This window comes from Bactrocera neohumeralis, chromosome 6 (genome assembly GCF_024586455.1).
Source record: "Bactrocera neohumeralis isolate Rockhampton chromosome 6, APGP_CSIRO_Bneo_wtdbg2-racon-allhic-juicebox.fasta_v2, whole genome shotgun sequence".
Taxonomy (NCBI): domain Eukaryota; kingdom Metazoa; phylum Arthropoda; class Insecta; order Diptera; family Tephritidae; genus Bactrocera; species Bactrocera neohumeralis.
In genome coordinates this window covers 2920646-2941411 of record NC_065923.1, presented here as the reverse complement: position 1 = coordinate 2941411, position 20766 = coordinate 2920646, and the positions used below count along the sequence as shown (strand labels likewise).

General features: G+C 33.1%; 2 protein-coding genes across 7 annotated transcripts in view; both read right to left on the bottom strand.

The window, feature by feature from the left end:
* Positions 1-1481: 1481 nt before the first annotated feature.
* LOC126762496 (uncharacterized) lies at positions 1482-2108 on the bottom strand. Its single transcript, XM_050479279.1, has 3 exons — positions 1999-2108; positions 1808-1931; positions 1482-1728 (listed from the first exon to the last, which is right to left on the bottom strand). The coding sequence occupies exons 1-3, from the start codon at positions 2084-2086 to the stop codon at positions 1581-1583; spliced, it is 360 nt and encodes a 119-aa protein (XP_050335236.1). The 5' UTR covers positions 2087-2108; the 3' UTR covers positions 1482-1580.
* Positions 2109-15795: 13687 nt separating this feature from the next.
* LOC126762490 (collagen alpha-1(XVIII) chain) overlaps positions 15796-20766 on the bottom strand; it is a 420330-nt gene continuing 415359 nt past the window's right edge. For all 6 annotated transcript variants that reach the window (XM_050479265.1, XM_050479270.1, XM_050479271.1 and 3 more), the window contains 2 exons: positions 17800-18027; positions 15796-16665 (listed from right to left, as the gene is read on the bottom strand). In XM_050479265.1, coding sequence (XP_050335222.1) covers positions 16605-16665; positions 17800-18027 — 289 coding nt within the window. In that variant the 3' untranslated portion in view covers positions 15796-16604. The remainder of the gene's footprint in view (positions 16666-17799; positions 18028-20766) is intronic.

Sequence of the window (20766 nt, the reverse complement as noted above, 5' to 3'; positions counted from 1 at the left end):
TACAATATATGAGAAGCAGAAGGCAGAATAATAATTCAGCCACTAATAATTCAACGATTTTTTGCGACTAATAGGTAACCTGTCCAAGATTCAAGAGACATTTTTCAACAATGAAAAATTCTTCAAAATTTATGATTTTCTCAAAGATATGAATATAGAGAAATTATTTCCACTTTAATTCAAGATCAAATCCTCATTCCGCGAACATTATCCACTTATTAATGTACAGGTATATATGTATGTACATACTTATGCATGTCTAAATAAACAAACAATGACTTCCATATATGAACTTATACATACATATGTACATCCTTAACACATGCACATATATTCCTGCGTAATTTTCAAAAATTCAGCAGAAGAGTTGTCGAAGAATGATTATCAGTTGAAGAGAAATTGACTTTTCATAATCATTTGTTTTAAATTTTTTCTCTTATAAATATTATTTGTCACTTCAAATCGCTAAATATTTGTCAATAGTTACCTGCGACTGGCTACTCGCTACAAGTAAAGAATCCAAAGCCAAAAAAAGAATTGTCAATGCAACATAAAATAAATAATGAAGTCTATTAAACAACTGACAGATGAGCCGAGTGTGATTGATCACGCTGAGATGGTTGCACTGATCAGCGCACACACTCGCACGCACTGAAACACACGTGTGCGTGCCACAGCACCGTCCGCAAGGTAATAAGCGTCAGTGGAGCAGTGCAACCGCGGCTCAAAAGGCGACATCTCGACGACAATCAAATGGCACATCAGTCGCATTTGGAGTCGACCACAGACATGTGCACATACACACATACACAGTAGCCCGATACTGTACTCGGAGGCTGTGCGCCACCACAAAGCAAAGGCAACGACATTCTGTGGGGACTCACACATACGAGTATATGCAGCCATGTACGGATATGTATCGCATGAAAAGCTATTTTTTCTGGGCTTTAGCTTTGAAGTTTTGAATTTTTCGATAACAATTTATATATTTCGTGCTTTTATTTCACAAAATTAGTGTTTTGCATTTAAAAAGTTTTTATTTCCCCTTTTTGTCGCCGCATAACTTTTGTTCTTTGTAAGGCACACATATGTTTGTGTGTATGTACATACATATATGTGTGTTTGATTGATTTGGGTTGCCTTGCAACTGTGCACATTTTATTCGAATGCGGTTTGTTTTGAGCTACCGATATATACTGGATCAACGCGATAATCATTCCTCGTGGGTGATTAATCATTATAAGTTATATTTTTATTGCTCTTTTTGATAATTATAAGCAAATATAATTAGCGGAATTTACTAAATGTAAGCGGTACATCAAAGGACGCTCAAAAGTCGTTAGATTTTGTGGCGTTCATAAAGAAGATATTTTGAAGAGAACTTGAAAATGTGCTAAAAACTCATATTTCTTTAAGATTAGCAATAAAATAATTTACTAACATCACTAAGTTTTATTTTCGAATTAATATTTGTCAAGCACTTTCATAATTTCTAAATATATTTTCTTCAATTTTTATAGATTTCATTTTATTTTTTGACCACTTAATATATAAATAGCATTTTCTGTACATTTACTATTTCAAAGTACACAAGAGAAATGCCGTTTGCAGCATTCCGGATATGGTGCGCTCGTATTAATGAAATCACCCCAAGAACATGTCGGCTTATCCCGAGGATCATATTTAATCATAGAAAGTGGCGAAGGCAAAGCACTGACGGGGTCGCAGCTGAAATAAAATTTGTTGAAATTAAAATATTTTATATTTAAATTTAATTAAAATTTAAATGCAAATACAAATGACTCACGTTTCGATCGTCGCCAAGCCTTGTGCATTATCACAGGTGAATTGCGCACAAGCCATAACGGGGTGTTTAATACTTTGACCAGGAGATACTACTTTATCTTTAATAACACATTTGCCGGGATACGCTGCAATTGTAAATATATATGAATTATTAAATAAATAAAGATACTTTTGGAATTTTTTTTTGCTTACCTGGGTCCTTAAAATAGCGCTCGGAATAAACAGCAGCTTGGGATAAGCTTAAAAGGCAAAAGCAAATCACTAACGCACTTCTAAACATCTTGTCACTTCTAATACTCGAAATCAACTAAATCGGAAATAATTTGCTATAAATGTGCGAGTTAAATAATTTGTTTATTTACCAAATATTAAGGTCGTAGAGGTTATCAACAGCCTTCTCTGGTTTGAGATTTGCTTACTATGACGAGAGCATATGCTTAGCAGATGCTTTGCTTCATTACTGTTTATTATATATGTACATATATAGTTGCAGCAGCTGTGCTCTAAAAATAAAGAAACATTTTAGAAAATTTCAGTATTTAGTAAAATTTACGAAAGTGGTCAGAGAGTAGCAATTACTGGTTAATGAAAATATAGTTGTTTCAAGGCAGCAGAAAACATATATACTTTTTCTCTGTATGCAATGCTTGAGCTCAGCTTTCAAATCAGTTCAATTTAGTATTTCAGAGGACTCCCCATTGATACGGTAAACCATATCTTTGCTGTTTGTTAGATTCGCCAACTTCTAAGCTTCCAGGAGAAGGAAAATAGATTTTTGAATATACCGCATTTGATTTTACATTTTCATTATACAGTTCTCATTTTTTAACAATAAAACTATGTATTTATATGTAAATTTGGGTTAAAAGTGGTTTACTACAAGCTGTTAAAGGCAGTTGTAAACCGCTAAAAACATAAGCTAAAATCTATTTTTGTGGCGAAGTCATCAAATTAGGAATCCATAATTTCCATAGTATAATAAGATCTCATCTTGGAATCAGTATAAATCAATAAATTCAACAGTTCTCATCATTTCCGACAGTCACGTGACCACGACTACAACCATCTGTCTCTATATACACGAACTAGTTTCTTGGTTTTTGAAATATCGACCTGAAATTTTGCACACCTCCTTTTCACCCCAGCAAAATTATCAATTGGCGGAAGTGCCAAAATCGTACCACTACAGGATATAGCAGCCATACAAACTGAACGATCGGAGACAAGTGCTTGTATGGAAAACTTTATTTATTTTGCGAGATATCTTCACGAAATTAACATGGCTTATTACTCAAAGCAACGGTACAATTTCCGCAGAATTTGATCAGATCGGGCCATTATAGCATATACATAGCTGCCAGGACCAATCAGGATATTAATGGAATTTTAATGAAATTTTGCATGAATTTTTGCCAAAGGTATCGCTACAGTCTCTGAATATATTTTTTCGATCGAGTCAATATATCACATAGCTGCCATACAATATCCTCTCAAAATCAGTATAAGGATTTTCTTATTGTCTTTTTATACTATAAAAACTACACAGGTGAAGGTATTACGGCCTCGGTTCTGCCGAAGTTTAACTTTTTTCAAATTGTTTGTAGTTTCTTCAATATTAGCCAGTTGTCAAAAAATATTCCCGATTCCATAGTAAGGGTGCTCTAGATAAGATCCAAGTGGTTCTACTTGCTAACATAGGCTCGGCTCTTTCCCCTGGCTACAAGAAATATAACTTCCGTCAGTTACCTAAGAAAGCAATATGATTCTGAACTGCTGAAAAAATTTTACGAAAAAAATTACTAAACTCTTTATTAGGGCACCAATAACACTCAATTTAACGAATAGTCCAAAATTAGCCTAAGCCTAAGCTGTATAGAGTAATTGTATAATCGAAAAAAATATATTTAATCCAAATATTTTTTCCTTCTTTCACTGTCCTCTGCAAGCAATTCATTTCCATTACAATTTTGGGGCATATAAAATAATGTTAATGTAATGCCGGCCAAGCGTTAACATTTCCGTTCTCATTTGAACTAAAAACGAACAAATCGATTTAAAGGTCCACTAACTATTCAAGTTAGTTCAATATGTGTGTATGTTTATTTGGTGCAAATGACCAAATTCATATAAAAACTACGAAGTATATATATAAATACATATCTACATATTCGAATACATATATACACCTATCAACGAAACAGTTATTATGTAGCTAAAGACTTGCACAAACCGATTAGCGACCATTTGAATCGCGTGCCAGTGAAATGTTCCAAACACTTCACCTCCACTACTCCTGGTATACGTGTGTCTAAATGTGTGTATTTATATATGTAAGTATGTATAGCATGTCCACCTCTTACACAACAAATACTGATTATATGCACTCACCTTAGTCACCTTAGCACCGCATCGCAACACTGAGTGCACTCATTGAACTCCGTAAGCGATCGGAACGAAAGCCGACACACAACCAGCAGTCTGGCCTGGGAGCCCATTGTGTGAGGGCTGTTTGTGAAAAGCATTTAACCCATTTGACAATTCATTGACTCGCTGTCACACGCTTGCTGTCGCTTCTGTTTAGTTTGCTCGGCGCAAATAGAAATGCGTAAAGAATCGCTCTTGTCGCTGCGTCGAACGCGTCAGCCGCCGCAGCATTTCCCCCCTCTCTGTATATGATATGGATAGTATGTGTGTGTGTGCGCGCTCCACTAATGTTTGCTTTTGTTTTTTGTTCTTTGTTTTTGCCTTTTTCCTTGAACAACTTGGCTTGTGGGTGACTCTGTCAATGTGTGTGTTGTTGTTGTTGCCTTTGTGTTTTCCTATTGACACAGTGCATTGTGCGGCATTTTTTTCTGTTTTGCTTCAATGCCATTTTCTAAATTTTCCATTTAATCGTTTGACTTTTGATGGGAAAGTAAAACAAAAGGAATCCGAACCAAACTGACGAATTGCCTGCTTGCCCGAGTTGTTCTGCTCTATTTATGTGCAATATGCTCACAATCGCCTATCAACAAATAAAGATGTGTGTGTACATACGAACACTCTAAAATTTGTATGTCAGTATGCTTGTTTACAATCCACTACAAAACAACAACAATTTGCCAGTGCAAATAGATCAGATGAAAGGGTTTGATATTCTAAAGCGCTGCTGATTTACCGTGAGTTCTGTCTGTATAAAGCGAATTCCTTTGAAGTGTTGAAGGATATCGGCAAGTGAAGAAATATTGGCTTATGATAATTTGACTTTCAATTTAGTCTGTCTAGAAACTCTTTCGCAATGCAAAGTCGGCTTAAAATTTTTGTTTGCTGCATATTTTTGGGGCGTTTATACCCCTTTTAGTCGCATTCCGCTCTTGTACAGCGGAGTTTTTCGGGACCTATTTGCACTCTTTACTTTAAAAATATTCTTCGGATATTACCGTGGCAGTTGGGGCCTCACGACTGTTGTTGGACTTTTCAGAGAACGGATTTGGGCATTAAATGCCATTCAGTTGCTATGCTTCCTTCTCTTAATATTTTTAATCAGTTGACATCTCATTAAAATAGATTTTTTTTGTTGTTGTATTACCAAATAAATTAAGTAAATGTTTGTCTCTTAGAATGGATGTTCATAATTACTTTTTCAACTTTCTCATTTTATATCTTATATGAATTTGTAATCCATTCAGATATATTCAAATTTTCAATTCCCAAAGTGGAATCGATGCTTGATGAGGTTATGGCCTTTAATCCAAATAAAAAAACACAACCGAATCAATTTTGTCCCGATTGCTCAAACATTGCTGCCAGATTTATTAATTCTTGTGATAATGAGAAGTTATTTTAAGGGGTTACATGGGTTTACGGCCTTCAAAAAATCGATTTTTTATTGTCTATTAAATTCTACAACAACTCTGGAATATTGTCCAACATTTTCAAGTTGATCCGAGTAATAGTTTCGTGGATACAGCTTTGAGAAATTGTGCGGTCGAGGCTAGCTAGGCTAAGTGTGTTGTCTTAAAACGCGTTTTTCTCGAAACCGTGTATCGGTTGGCAATATTTCTCGAGAACTACTCATTTGAGATACAATTCTTAAAGACTTGGAGGAGGATTTTTTTTCGATTACAACTATTTAAAAAAAATGTCGCGAAATTTTTACTGAAATTTTCTTCTTTTTTTGTAAAAACGTCTACCAAAAATCTAGTTTCAATTTTTTCCTTCGTCCAAGTCCTTAGCTAAGGTTTTAACTAAAAACATATTTTTCCCACTTTAGATGATCAGGTAAGGAGTTATCCTGCCAAGGCGTGTGCATCTTTTTTCCGAGGGGTTACCGAAAATGCCGTCGCAATGGCCAAGTTTAAAATATTTTTTTCCAAAAATTTCATATTTTATATGAGAAAAAAATTGTTGCAAAATGGCTATTTTTTACCAGAGGAAAGCCATGCAACCCCAAGCCATGCATTTACACTATGTATAACCAAATCCGAAAACGTAATCAGTAATAGGCTTGCAATCAAGGGAAAATATTTAGCTAAAAACCTCTTTTAGCCACATTTGACAAAATCAACCTTCAAGTCCAATTAAGGTTTCCTAATATGGAAAAAAATATTTTGTATCACGGTTTTTATTTTCATTTTGAACAATAAGTTTGTGTGGCACCTATGTAAGTATACGCCACCGAGGTCTAATCTGAACAAATTCTTCGAGGATTATAGCGCAGCCTTAGAAAAAATCCTGACCAATTTTAGCGATAATCTTTTTCAAATACAAAAGTTATCAGCATCATCAGTGAGCAGCTTCTTGCGGAGAAAATATTTTAGGTCGATGTCTCTAAAACTGAGGGGCCAGTTCGCCTAGATAAAGACAGGAGGACAGTCAGACCAACATCTCTGAAATGTCTCAGCCCGTCACTCTGATCATTTTTATACATACATTAAAAGATCTCCGACATTTTCTGCTGAGTGTTGTAAGCTTCGTTGAAAATTTAATATACCCTCTTCACAGTGTAGCGGCTAAATGTAATCAATTTTCCACTCATACTTTGACTGTGAATTTTCAATGGAAATGTGTATATCCAATCATATAGTACGCGGAACTGCCATTATTCGTATAAATGTATTAATATTGTCTTAATGTGTTTGTTCCTAATCGCTAAGTTTATTTACATGATAGCTTCACAGCAGACTTCCGATTAGAGTGCATGCAAGCGAATGCTAGACACACTTGCATACCACCATAATCCCGTAGTCTATGAACTAGTATAATAAAAACCACATTAATACAAATTATTGACCGTTGATAATCCCTCAATTTACGATACACCACCTCGGCCACGATGATGCGCATGCGCTCTTATCTGCCTCGGAGTCGCTGAGTACCTTGCACCTTTGCGCACTTATCAATACGGTTGTCTTACTGTCGTGCTGCAGTGCATTGTTATTGTTGCATTTCTCCCACAATTTTATGGTGGAAGTGTTAGAGTAAAAATTTATTTTATGGCCTGTTTGGACACCTTGAAAGGCAGCCAACTTAAGTGGAGGTCTGTTTATTAGTTACCGAAGACAGTTGAACAGGTACATGTGCGATGGAGGCAGTATGGCATAAAGGGTGTTTCGTTAGTTATGAAGTTGACTATAAAATGTTTTTAATATTAAAATGATGATATGAAAGCTGCATTCATATCTTTGAGAAGATAGTTTCCTCTCCTCTTCACCTCTTCAGGTCTTGTATAACTAAAAATGTGCTCTTAAACAAAAAAAAATACAGTTGCATAGTAAAATTTATAATCGTTCTTTTAAAGAAATTTATATTTAGAATTTCTTTCCGAAGTTCGTCCATATAAAAAGTATTATAAATATTGCTATCCATCCACTTAAGTCGCACCCTGTATGCCTTCTTGCAACTAAGCTTGTTTTGTGACTTGTTGCATAACGCGAGCTGGATGTCTTTTGTGCGCTGCGCATGCGCTCTGTTCTTTTGTGGTGACATTATACGTGTGTAAGAAGCCGTGTCGTAGACTGACAAAATTATCGCCTTTAAAATGTAGATGGGTGTTTAGTAGTAAAGTTATTAGGTCGTAAATTTGTTGGCCACGATATCAGCGGCAGCTGCTAAAGTATATTTTTCTATGCATGAATGGTGTTAATTCAAATGGGGAAATGCATAAAATGAATTCGTATTGTTATGCGCTGTCCGGTTGGCGCTCGTCGATTTCATTCATAAAATTGTACAGCTTAGATGAGCATGTATTTATGTGTAAATTTATTCAATTTGATACGTTTTAATGGCAAAACGTCTGAGAGATTCTCAAGTGAACTGAGCCAACAATTTTCTTTTTTATTCCACATTTATGAAAGTTGCGGCAAAATCATTTAAGTCGTGTTGTTTCGATCTAAACTTCACCGAAAAGTCGAATAACAAATAACCGATTTTATGAGAAAACTCGACCTATGGAATCCCTTGAAATTCAGTGCAGATTTTTTACTAAGTCTAAGCAAAATATGTCACTCACGTCTGCAAGATTTTGAATTAGTAAGGGCTTATTTTTGAATGTTAATTATCTTTTCGGATGGTGAAAGCAATTAATCCTCTGACTTCGGTATAGTGGAATAACTTGGATAAACTGATATGAACTTTGAATAATGAAATTCTTACTCAATCTGTTTTGCAACTGAAAAACGAATCCATATTTTATCATTGTCCTCTTGCACCCAATATGAGAACCTAAAATCTTCTTGTACACTTGTATGTATTGCTTAACCTAATGTGAGGTGGGAATAAAAATGTATAAAGGACTATCAAACCTTTCAATTGGTGACTCTATACCAAATGTATTGACCTACATACGTCGCTAGTCGGCTTTTCAGATGCATCGGTTAAAATGTGAAATATGTTAATGAAATTACGACAAGTTAAGCCTATTGGAAAAAATTACTTATTTGTAGTGGAAAATGAAGAACCTTTTCGAATGTCTTAAAGGTGTAATATACAAATTTCGGTCAGTAAAGTAAAGTTAAGTAAATGCTCCAAATTGACTCAATGCTAACCAGATTGAATTATATCAGTCCACACTTCCCCAATTTTTCGTCTAATAAGGAATATTGATTTCAAATGCAAAATGTTTCAAACTACAGTCGGACGGACAGTCCTTGTAGCCAGTTATTTCCCATTCCCGCACAAATTTCATGAACACAGTGTTTTCATTAATATTTTAATACAAAACTAATTCCTATAACCGGACATGAATTCGTTCTAATGACCGGACGCGGACACTATTTTGACAATATTTCGTTCAAATTATCTCTGACAAACGGACAAGACTTCTTAAATTATTCAAGAAAATTGTGTACAATTTATAGTACCCCTTTTTTTTAAATTCTTATTAATTTTTGGTGTGTTTGAGACAGCTTTTTAAGAACAATACGCAAAATGGTCACAGCAAACAAGGAATACTTGAGAGGATACTTGAGCAAGCACGTTGTACACCATTAGTATCAACTTCCTTAAGGGACTACCGGATGCCACGTGTCAACTGCTTCAAATTTTGAGCCTTCCAACCATTTTTATACACTAAAGCTTTGACTTCTCCAAAAAAATCCTCAATCGGTCGGCATTGTGTTAAGTTTGTCGGGTTCTTTTCTTTAGGCACAAAGTAGATGTTATTGTTGACCAAGAACTTCAATGTCGCATTTGCATAATAAGAAGAGGCTTTTTTCGGCCAAAATACGATTTCATCGTTTTTATGGTATTTATGTATGAGAGAAAGGAAAATTTTGTCCAAACAATCAGTCCATTTGATTCAACGAATGGCACAGAAATACTCTTAGGAGAAACTGTTACGTAGATCATAACTTTAGACTAAATTTTTTTTAATTTGTATTTTATCTCGGGAGGCATTATCCATTAGGCACATCCACCAACATTGTGATTTTACTTGACTTATCTGCTCTTCGGTGTACCCTGGACAGCGCTGCTTTTTTCTGGCTTTAATGTTACGTCTATTTAATGTTTTGCAGATACATACATACATACATATATGACTGTGAGCACTCGAATTTTCGTGCGGCTTCGTTTTAACTTATGCAATCCTTATTGCTAAACGCTGTCTTCAGCTTTCGAATGTTTTGGGGCGTTATAATAGTCGGTTTTCTTCCAAAACCCAGTTGCCTTTCTATTTTACTAATATTGAGTATATTGAGTGTATTGTTCTTCTGGAGACGCCTTCCACCAAAAAATGCACGCATGTACACACATTTTTTTCCAGCGGTTTCATGTTTTTTATAAAAATGTACAACGCGGTCGCGGAGGTGTTGCTGCTTAGAAGACATTTTAAGCACTAATTGAATTTGTAAGCAGTTACAAATTACACGTCAAAAAGACGATGCAATCAGTTCGCTAATTGCGTAATATTAGTATTTGAAAAATAATAATAACAAAATACTAGACCATTAAAATGAGTGCAGATTTTTAGTTATAACCCGTTATTTATTAAATGGAAATATCGTTCTGAATGGCAGCTTCTGACTCTAAGAATACAAACCACTCCCCATATGTGGACCGCTCCCATAGTCTGGCAAAAACGCTGCGACGATGGATGTCCGGTTCTGACGAATTTCATTATATTTTAAAAAATCTTTAATTCCTAAAATTGCCGGAATATTAAATTTTCAGATGCATTTCTTCTCTCTACTTTCTATTATTAGCCGTGTTTTATTAAATTTGTTTCAAAATGTCTAATGCGGAGAAGAGGCTAGTTTGAATTCTTCCATTTGTAAACGGGATATTAAACTACTATTTAAATATATTTATTTTGTTCATTTGATGATATTAATACAAAAAAAATTATAATAAATGTTCATATTTGTATTAATTTTAGCTTAAATAAATCACAAAATTTTGTAATTTTTGTTTGTTTACATTTTCGTCTGTCGAAATGAACTTTACCGTTATGCTAGCTATTGTGAATGAAAAAACTTAATTCATAAATCTTCAGTGAGCTTTTCAGTTGCATTTTGCGTCATCTAGCGTCTAATTAGAAAACTTTTAAAAGAGAACGTATATCAGAGAACTTTTATCAGAGACAGAGAACGCAGAATAAGATAAACGTTCTCTGCTATGATATACGTTCTCTGCTTAATGTATTTATTTCACAACAGATGCCGCCCTTTTAACGTAAGATGTCGCGCGGAAACCGATGTGTGTCTGGACTTCATTGGTCCGTGACGACGGTAGTTGTGTGAATTTAAAGACGCAGAAGCACCCTGTGTTGAGTGAGTAAGTTTATAAAAATAATTTTGTCTATACTCACGTGCCCTGCCAGAATTGTCTTTTAATATTGAAAATCACTGAAGAGTTGGATTGAGGATTTTCATCGATAGTGCGCATCTGAGTACTCATGGATATTTAAAAATATTCACAAAATGTGACGGTGCGGATTTATAAGCGTTCGTTTGATAAGAAATTGTGTTCTATAAAAATACTACTCAAACATCAATTGGGGTTAAAGGCGGACCAAAGAGCTTATATTAAACGTTTTTTGTGACCAGAAATTGGGTAATATACCTGAATGATCCTTGATTTCAACATGGTATTTCACAGACCGAATCACAATATTGGCTGACTAGAGTATAAAGAGAAGTTCTACTATACGGATGGGTTCAAACTGCATAATCGAGTGGGAGGTGGTGTCTTTCCCGCAAAATTAGCAGAATCGCCTTCCTACTACCAGACCACTGCAGTACTGTCTTTTAAGTGCAGATCTCAGCAATAAAACAAAGACTTCTTGTTCTGGCAAAGAGATATTCCCTCTTTACCTCTGTATACCTTTGAATACTTGCAAATAACTTGTTCAATAATCAAATAAACTGAATACATATGTCCACTTTTAAAAAATATAACTTAAGAATTCTAGTTGGAGTGCTACCAAGTTACTGTCTTAATGGCAGATTTGTCAGTAGACTGAAGATACCATACAACGATTATTGTAAAAGCTGTCAAAAGCTAGAAGAAGAAGAGGCTGCAGAACAACTTCTATGCGAACGCAAGGCTTTGTAGAGAAAAAGTCACGCAACTATCGTTCGAGGGTTTCGTGGTGAGGCCTCAGAAGTTCCACATGCAAAATGATAAGATAATTGATAAGTTTCATCAGGAGCACTGGGTGATTCAAAGAGGACATAATTGAGTGACATTATTTGAGTTCCGGTGTTTTCACAATATTCAGACTTTAGCCGACTACCTAAAAACTGAGTTGCCTTATAAACTGAATACTTCGGACTACAGACAAATATTTAGCAAGAGGTATACTATAGAGTCAATAATTATTAGATTTAAATGCCCTATTACTACTTAAAACTTATAATTATTAAATAACATGCTAGGTTTGTTGTAAAGTTGGCCCAAAAATATAATTGGGGTACTCACAACGTATCATAAAGCATCGTAAAATCATAAATTTGTATACTAGTTGAAAAAATTTGTTGTTGGATTGCATACTAAAATAAGTTTACGCAAATACAACTCTGAACGCTATGTTTTCGGATCGTTATAACTATAACTTTATGAGACTATGTGAAATTCCTAAATGTTTCCACAAAAATTAATGGGAGTTTGATTTGGACAGCTTAGCTATAATATCCTACCTTTTTGAAAAACGTCAAACTGAAATTCTCTATGAGACGGTAATTTTTCCAACTTCGAAATAAAAACCGCGTTTTATGTTTTTTCTGTGGTTTGCATACATTTCTTTCTCATTTTTATTAACTTTAATATCGCTGCATTTCTGGCTTAGGACTAGAATTTGGTTTAACGACATTCACTTCGATATGATTTTTCGTGTGTTTGCTTATATGTCTCTGTGTGTGTGTGTGTATTTGTGTATCTGTGTATGTAAACGGTGTTGTTGGGTGTTTAATTTACAATTTTCCGTTAATGCAGTGTTTTATGCATACGTAATCATGTTGTTATTGTGTTTCGTTTGAATGTGAAATTCTAAGCGATTTGCTCTTTATTAATTTCTCTCTTTCTCGTCTCCAAAATACAATTTCTTCGTTTGCAGATTTTTTATTGTGACTATTAAATGTAAAATTGTTGCCTTCACTTTACGCTTACAGTATTTAGTTTAGCTTTAATTATACTCTTATATAATTTCTTTTTGTTTTTGTTTGCTTTACTTCAATTATTGTTTTTATTGCTAATGTTTGCTCTGCTTTCATAATTACTAATACACCTCTGCTCCGCTCATTTAGTTACAAAAACGAAAATGCCATAATTAAATGCAAATGTTTACTAACTAAGCATTGCCTTCGCGCAAAGTCACATTTTAATCGACTTTGGAATCGTTAATTGTATTTATTAAATTTTAATAGTATTATTATGTAATAACAGACACTGCACAGTTTTTGTTTTTGTTTTCATTTTCATTTTCAGTTGTTTATACGTTTTTTGTTTTTGTGTGTTGTTTTTGCTCTCATAATTACAATTACCAAATTACTTACATACATATATCATATATTTATGAGTAAATTTCATTTCATTTTATATATGTTTATGCTACATGCGTAGTTCTACGTGTTGATAATATCATTATAATTAGTATTAATGCTACAAAACTTATTTTTTAAAATTCACGTATAAAAAATTTCCTTTACATACATACATATGTATCTCAACTCGCACGAGTTTTATTGGTTTTGTATAGATTTTCTCTTGTTTTACTCATGTTTAATGCTATTTTTAATTGCTACACAAATCCGCATTTACTTCTATTTGTTCTCCCCATGCGTGTATGCGTGGGTATGTGTGTGTGTTGCCTGCATTTGAAAATATAAATATTTTTTATCGGGCCATAAAATAATTGTATTTCTTTTCAATTTTTGATAATGTAATTTTCGATATGTTGTGTTGCAGTTGCAGCTGCTTGCATTGAAGTTGTTGTAGTGTTGTCGTATATGTGGGTGTGTGTGCAGGTATATAAAATAGTCTATGTTTCTGGTTGATTTTTCGCCTGGCGCAATAAATGTAGCTGCGTAGTAATTGATATATTTCATATTTGGCAAAAATATTTTTTCTGATTGCAGCTCGTTTTTGCTGCAATTTGCTGACCAAATTTATGCAAAATATTCTTCAACAAATTCATAAATAAACGGCTGTATTTGTATTTATTTCATTATATTTTTTTTGCTTGGCAAGTTGTGTCGTATTTGCATTCACAAAGCAATCTGAGCTTTATACAACAGCGAGAAATTACATAAAAAATATATATAGATTAGAAATTCACTAAATTTTGTAATGTTTTACAATAAATAAATGTCAAATATAGATTTTTATCTTTTTACTGTTTTTGAAGGTGTTAAGCTATTAACTAAAACTTTTGACAAAATAAAATTCATTTGGAAAAAGTAGAGTTTGCTTTGAATTTATATTTTGAAATGGCGCAGAATTTTATTGTTGTACTAAAAATAACAAATTAAGAGTATAGTGCCGATTTTATGCATTCTAATTTCTGTGGTAAATGAAACATAATAAATTTGTTCATTGAAATTTGAGTTTTTGAATGTAAAAAAAACTTTCTTTGAATGAAAATTAAAAAAAAAAATTGACGAAAAACAATTTAAATTAAAAATTTTTTGAATCAAAAAATTTAAATCAAAATCAAAAATTTTTTTGATTGAAAAAAAAAAAATTAATAAAAAGATTTTGAATATAAAAAATGTACGAATAAAAATTAATATATTTGATTACAATTTTTGAATAAACACAATATAATAAGTTTGTTAAGTAAAAAATTTAATTCCACACTGATGTAATGGTAAAACTAAAAATGCAAATTCAATTGTTATAAAAATTTTAAGTAGTGCCCATTTTATAAATTCTAAAATTCTGTGATAGGGGAAATAAAACATTTTCTTTTTCATTGAAATTTAAATTTTTGAACGAAAAAACTATAACCCTTGAAAGCAAACCTTTTTGAATGAAAAACAAAATTTCATTATAATAAAAAAATGATTTTGAATTGAATATCAAAAAATTAGAATAAAAAAATTTAAATTTTTTGAATAAATAGAAAAATTTTTGAATGAAAAACAAACTTTAGAAAAGAAAATATAATTTTTGTGAATGAAAAAAATATCATTGAATAAACTAAATTTGAAAGAAAAATTTTTCAATAAAAATTAGAATTTTTTAAGAAAAAATAACTTTCGAAAGAAAAGGAATTAAATGTTTGTTTTATAAGAAAAAAAGTTTTAATAAAAGAAATTTTAAATATATGGAATGAAAATAAAACTTTTTGAACTAAAAAAATTTTTTGACTGAAAAAATAACTTTTTGAAACAAAAAAAAATTTATTTTAAATAAAACCTTTTTGAATAAACAAAATTTAAATGAAAAAAAAAAATTAAATAGCAGTTTGAATTTTTGAACATAAAAAATAATTGTGAATGAAAAAACAATTTTAAACGAAATCAAAAAAATGTTGGATTGAAAATAATTATTTTTGAAAAAAAAGAATGAAAAAAATTTGAATATAGAATTTTTTTAATTGCAATAAAAAATTTCTAAATTTATTTCATTCAAAATGAGAAAGAAAATTAGAAAAAAGAATTGTTAAAAAATTACTTCCACGCTATTGTTTTTAATAACGTAAGTATGCAAAATTCTATTGTCTCCAAAAGTTTTAATTGGTTTTATATTAATTATTTTTTTATGCAGAATATACGTGAACATAAAAATGTAAAAATGTAAATAACTGTATTTATTCAAAACCATATTATGAAGCCCGCAGTAGTGTACAGTTATTAATATAATGGGATTTATTTATAGCATTAAAATGAAAACGGAAGAAAAAAAGCTTTTAAATACGAATTCAAATCGAAAAGTCCCAATAAAGGTTTTTAATTAAGAAAATAATAAAAATTAGTCGAGAAATAACTCTACAGCCAATTTTGAGAATATTGCAATAAATTGTCTTATTGCCTCTGCAGCTTTCCGTGTGATTTCGTGTAATTTCTTCAGTTTTCAATATTTTTCCGTTGGTCTGCTAGTTTCTCGTCTCTGCTCGTTTCCAATGCATTACATAATAATTACATAATATGTATGACTATATTTTCCTTAAACTGCTATATAATATTTCTGAATTTTATAAATACAAAACAATAAAAACTATTGAAATATTTACAATTTCACACATGGCACAAGTCTACGCATGTGTGTGTGTGTGTATGCATTAAGAGACATTAAAAATCTATGATGATTCGAAAAATACAATTACAATTTCAGTTTTCGTTTACACTTACATGGCTAAAGTAGTTACACAGAAAAGGAAATAAATATCATAACTAGCAGTATGAAGGTTTAACTATATGTATGTATGTATGTATGTATGTAACTACATGAATACGTTTGTATGTGTCTATAGTACATGCAATGAAGTAATCTCACACACATTGATGTGCTTTTATTTATATATGCTTGTATGTATGTGTGCAATTAGTTGCTAGTAGTACCAATCAACTGTAAATACAATAAAAACTTCCACAATTTGTCGTTAGTCGTTAACAGAAGGAAAATTCGTAATTTACTTAATAATTAGTTGAAATGCTTTTTCGTAGTGTTGTTGTAATAAAAATAAATCATTCACTCGTTTGTAAGTAGTTGGAGATTTGGCTTTTGATGTTTACAATTTTAAAAATTCAAATTTAGTTGCGCGATTTGCTTTCACAATTTCACTGGTTGCGTTGGTGATGATGGTGTAAATGTTGGCGTCGCAGCCAATGCGCCTTTCGGGCGCGCTGCCTCGGCGCATGTGTGCGTGAGTCAATTTTTCAAGTTAGCACCTCTTGCAGGTGACGCGCGTATGCCTCCGCCGTATGGAACTCGGGTTCGCTGGAAGAGAGATGGAGAGGAGTGAGTTTTTCGCTGAAAGATTTAGGTGTTTTATTACTAAAAATTTTAATATTTTATGGGGAAACTTTTCGAATTCGAAAAATACATATGATGAATTTATATTATAATTCCATACTCATTCAAATCTATAATTACATTCATATAAAATTCACATACACATATATGTAATTTCTTATTCAATCGAGAATACGCGATAAGACTCTGCTTTCACGGAAAGTTTTTATTTAAATAATTAACTTCAAGGTGAAGAGGGTGTATTAGGTTTGCCTCGAAGCTTGTAACATCCAGAAGAACAATATAGTACATCGGAACTGCCGACATCAGACAACTATAGCATATATGTACATCTGTACCTGCCTTACAAACTGACCCATCAAAATTAGGTCCTTGTATGAATAACTTCTCTATTTGACGAGATATATTCAAAAAATTTGGCGGGAGTTGTTATTTAAGGCAATGTTGTAATCTCCGAAGGACTTGCTCAGATCGAATGACCAAAGCAAATAACTGTCAAATAGGTTTCGAAACAAATTCGAATAGAACAATCATAGGGATATAATTAGAAAGGTATACATATGTATATGTACATATGAGCTGCAAATACAAATATATATATTTACTGTATTTCATTTGTAATTGTGAGATATGGGTTCGCGTATGCATACTATATACAAATGTAAGCTTTGTTCTACCGATAGCGGTTCGAATGAGCGCGTATTCAAATATTTCCAATTCACTACGAATCAAGCACACAACAACATGCATACACTGGGGCCAAAGATCATCATCAGCCATAGCAACATGCAGACACACACACAGTGGCACATACTGTATGTGCAAATTCCATACATTTGCCTTCTCCCTTGGGCTGCTTGCGCGTCTGTGTTGCGTTGATTGTACGCTATTGTCATTTTGGTGATTTCGCTGCGTTAATCCCCAAACGCAATTTCGTTTTTCACACTCCCATTGTTGCGGCAGCTACAGCGCTAACAATACACGTATGTGCTTATAATTACACACACACTTACACATACATATATATAATCAAATCTACATTTAGCAGCATCTAAGCATTAACGAATGTGTGCGTGTGTGGTTGTGGTCGCTGCTTACCTGTCGCTGAGATCGCGTTTTCGCCTTCTGTCCTGCGACAACGCCTCCACGCAGAGCACAATTAATTTGCTATCGCAAGTTTGTCGCTCCTGGTCGAGCAGTTTGTTCCCCAGCAAATTACTTGCATAACCGAATTTATCTATGGAACTCGAGTGCCAAGCGTCGCAATATGTGTCAATCGAACGCTCACCGTTGGGTAGTGAACCGTGCCAAACGTGCTTTTGTGGCCTGTTAATGAAAAACGAAGCAGAAAAAACGCATTACATAAAGTTCAAGTGAGCGAAATTAAATATTTATGCAATAACTGGGATGTGTGCCCACTTGCACATATACATATTAGTAAAATTACACTTTGGTGAAATTGAAAATAAATTGGCCTTTACTTGACAATAATATTAACTCTGTAAATTTATATATGTGTCCGAATATAATTTAATATAAAAGTGTGGTTAAATAGAGGTTATATTGCAGACAGTTTTGTTTGAAGAGCGGGGTTAAATGGAAGGTGTAAAGACTTGGTGTACGTTTTGATTATATTTCCAATTTTCTGTTCTGTTTATCTGTTTATGACCCATAGCCAATTGGGAGTCCTATTGTTTCATATGAACTTATGTTTATAAAAACCATGTTTTTTGCGATTCCAAAAAATTGCTGATATTAAAGTAAACTTTCAGACATCATTGGGACGTCCAGAATCCATAATAAATCTACTAAGTCGAATGATTTATATCCAAATAATTTCCCTGAATGCCTAAATAAGTGAGAGCTGACGCGTTGTGACCACAGTCCCCTAAAAGAAAGATGGTTCAGGAGCAAGTAGATTTCAATTGGAATAAGTCAGAATCTCGAAATCTGAAAGATGAGTTTTCGGAGCGTTCGAAGCTCACCTGATATCCGGCTACTCACTAACCTGCAACCTTAACACCGTCGTGGAGAAGTTCACGGGAAATAAAAATTTAATTATTGGAAGACCCTTTTATATGTATATTGTATGTATATATGTATATACAACTATAAATGATCAGTATGCGAGCTGAGTCCGTATATACGCGAACTATGTCCTCAGTTAGTTAGACATGGATCTGAAATTTTGCCCCCGCCCTTTTCTCTCCAAGAAGCTGCTCATTTGTCCGAACTTGATAACGGACCACTATAACATATAGCTGCCATACACACTGAACGACCAAAATCAAGTGCTTGTTATGGAAAACTTTTTAGTTTGAGAAAATACCAGAATGAAAGTTGGTATAGATTATTGTTTGAGGCAATGGAGCAATCTCAGAAGACATTTTTCAGATCGGAAAACTGCAAGGAATATTTTGTGAAGGTGCAAACGAAGTTAACGATTTTTCTTGTTCAAATAAATTTTGAGGTTATATGAAAAATGTGTAACACACAGATCTCTTTATTACCTACAATCATAAGGCAAGACTTCTTTTCAAAGGACTATTTAAATTTGCAGGAAATCGAGAAAAATATTTTTCGCCCTTAAAAACAAAATTAACTTTTCTCTAACCTTCTATTTGAGGTAAAAATTTGTTTATCCTCCCTTTCCAATGGGTTTTAACCTACTTTTTCCATTTTCTACCATTTATCAAGCTTTCGCGTTGGCCTATAATAGACATATGGTGATCAATGTTCACACGGACATAAAGAAGGTAGCATAAATTTAGAAATTTTCTTTTAACTATTTAGATTGCGATGGCAGTTTAAATGGACTAGTCCGAGTCAAATTTGATCAGATAGCATTATATTGATGCCCAAAAGTATACTTTAATAACTAAATTTTATGGATTTTTACTTTTTTAAACTGTAAAAACTCTTGTAATTTCATTCATAAATTGGCTCCAAACACACAAAAAATATATTTATTCTATTTTTAAACAAATTAAGCAATTTTACATTTTTCTCAACCATTTTTAGTTTTTTCTCTTTTCAGGCTCAAACAAATATTGATCAAAAGATGTATGTACATATGTATACTTCTTTTCCTTTAGTCATATTAAGCGTTGAAATGTTAAATTAATCAATTATGTAATTTCGATGCTAACATACTCTCAGGCTGGCAACTATTCTGTTTGCTTGTATTTAGAGTGACTGATAAGCTCAAGTTGGGGCAAATTGACAAAATGAGTATGTTTGCCTCACCACTTGGTTACTCGGACATCAAGATATTACTTTAATGAATTTACTCGAGCTCATGCACACATGTATACTCGTATGTACACTCATAAAGACATACATATCTACACACTCATTCATTCGCTTTGTATCCACATATAAGGCAGTTTGTAACTGTACATTTTCGTCTCTAATAAATAATGCAAAATGTTGAATGCCACATATGTATGTAAATATGAACCGATGTCGCCTGCATCATATATTAATAATATGTTTATGGCTTTTACGGAGATAACTGTGCATATATGTTTGTATGTAGGTGATACTTAATGGAACCTGAATGTATATTAAGCCACCAGCATTTAAGCTAGTATGAAGGTCTAATAGGAGGTTTAAAGATATGTGTTTGTTTGTGTGTATGCATTCTAGAGCTTTAGAGTTCAATGAGATTATTAACACAGCCAACTGCATGCAAATGGTAAAGGATATCTCTTCCTTTTGTGGTACGGTAGTACACCTCAATAGTATCTATATAAATTATTCTGGGACTTCGTAATATTTAAATATCTACAAGTTCCGTAAACAAGCCATGTGACTGACAAAGCATGTGACCTTTGACTCTGCCAGTGCTTTTCGTAGAATGTGCCTTAGTGCTTGTGAGCGCAAGAATGTGTGCGTTTTTGCTCATATTGCTGGTTGGGCTCACGCAAGCTGAGGCCAGTGTCGCCCAGGTCATTAAGATATTTTGATAACATTGCGTCTTGTAATTGAAAATACGTACGCATATATATAATTAGTGCTTGTCTATACGCTACGAGCACTAATACTCAGTTACTTACTAGACAG

Bases quoted from the DNA above. Each gene is read 5' to 3' on its own strand.
- LOC126762496 (XM_050479279.1), bottom strand. From the start codon at position 2,086: ATGTTTAGAAGTGCGTTAGTGATTTGCTTTTGCCTTTTAAGCTTATCC. The intron at 1,932-1,998 runs GTAAGCAAAAAA...TTACAATTGCAG, and splicing joins GCGCTATTTTAAGGACCCAG to CGTATCCCGGCAAATGTGTT. The intron at 1,729-1,807 runs GTGAGTCATTTG...ATTTTATTTCAG, and splicing joins GGCTTGGCGACGATCGAAAC to CTGCGACCCCGTCAGTGCTT.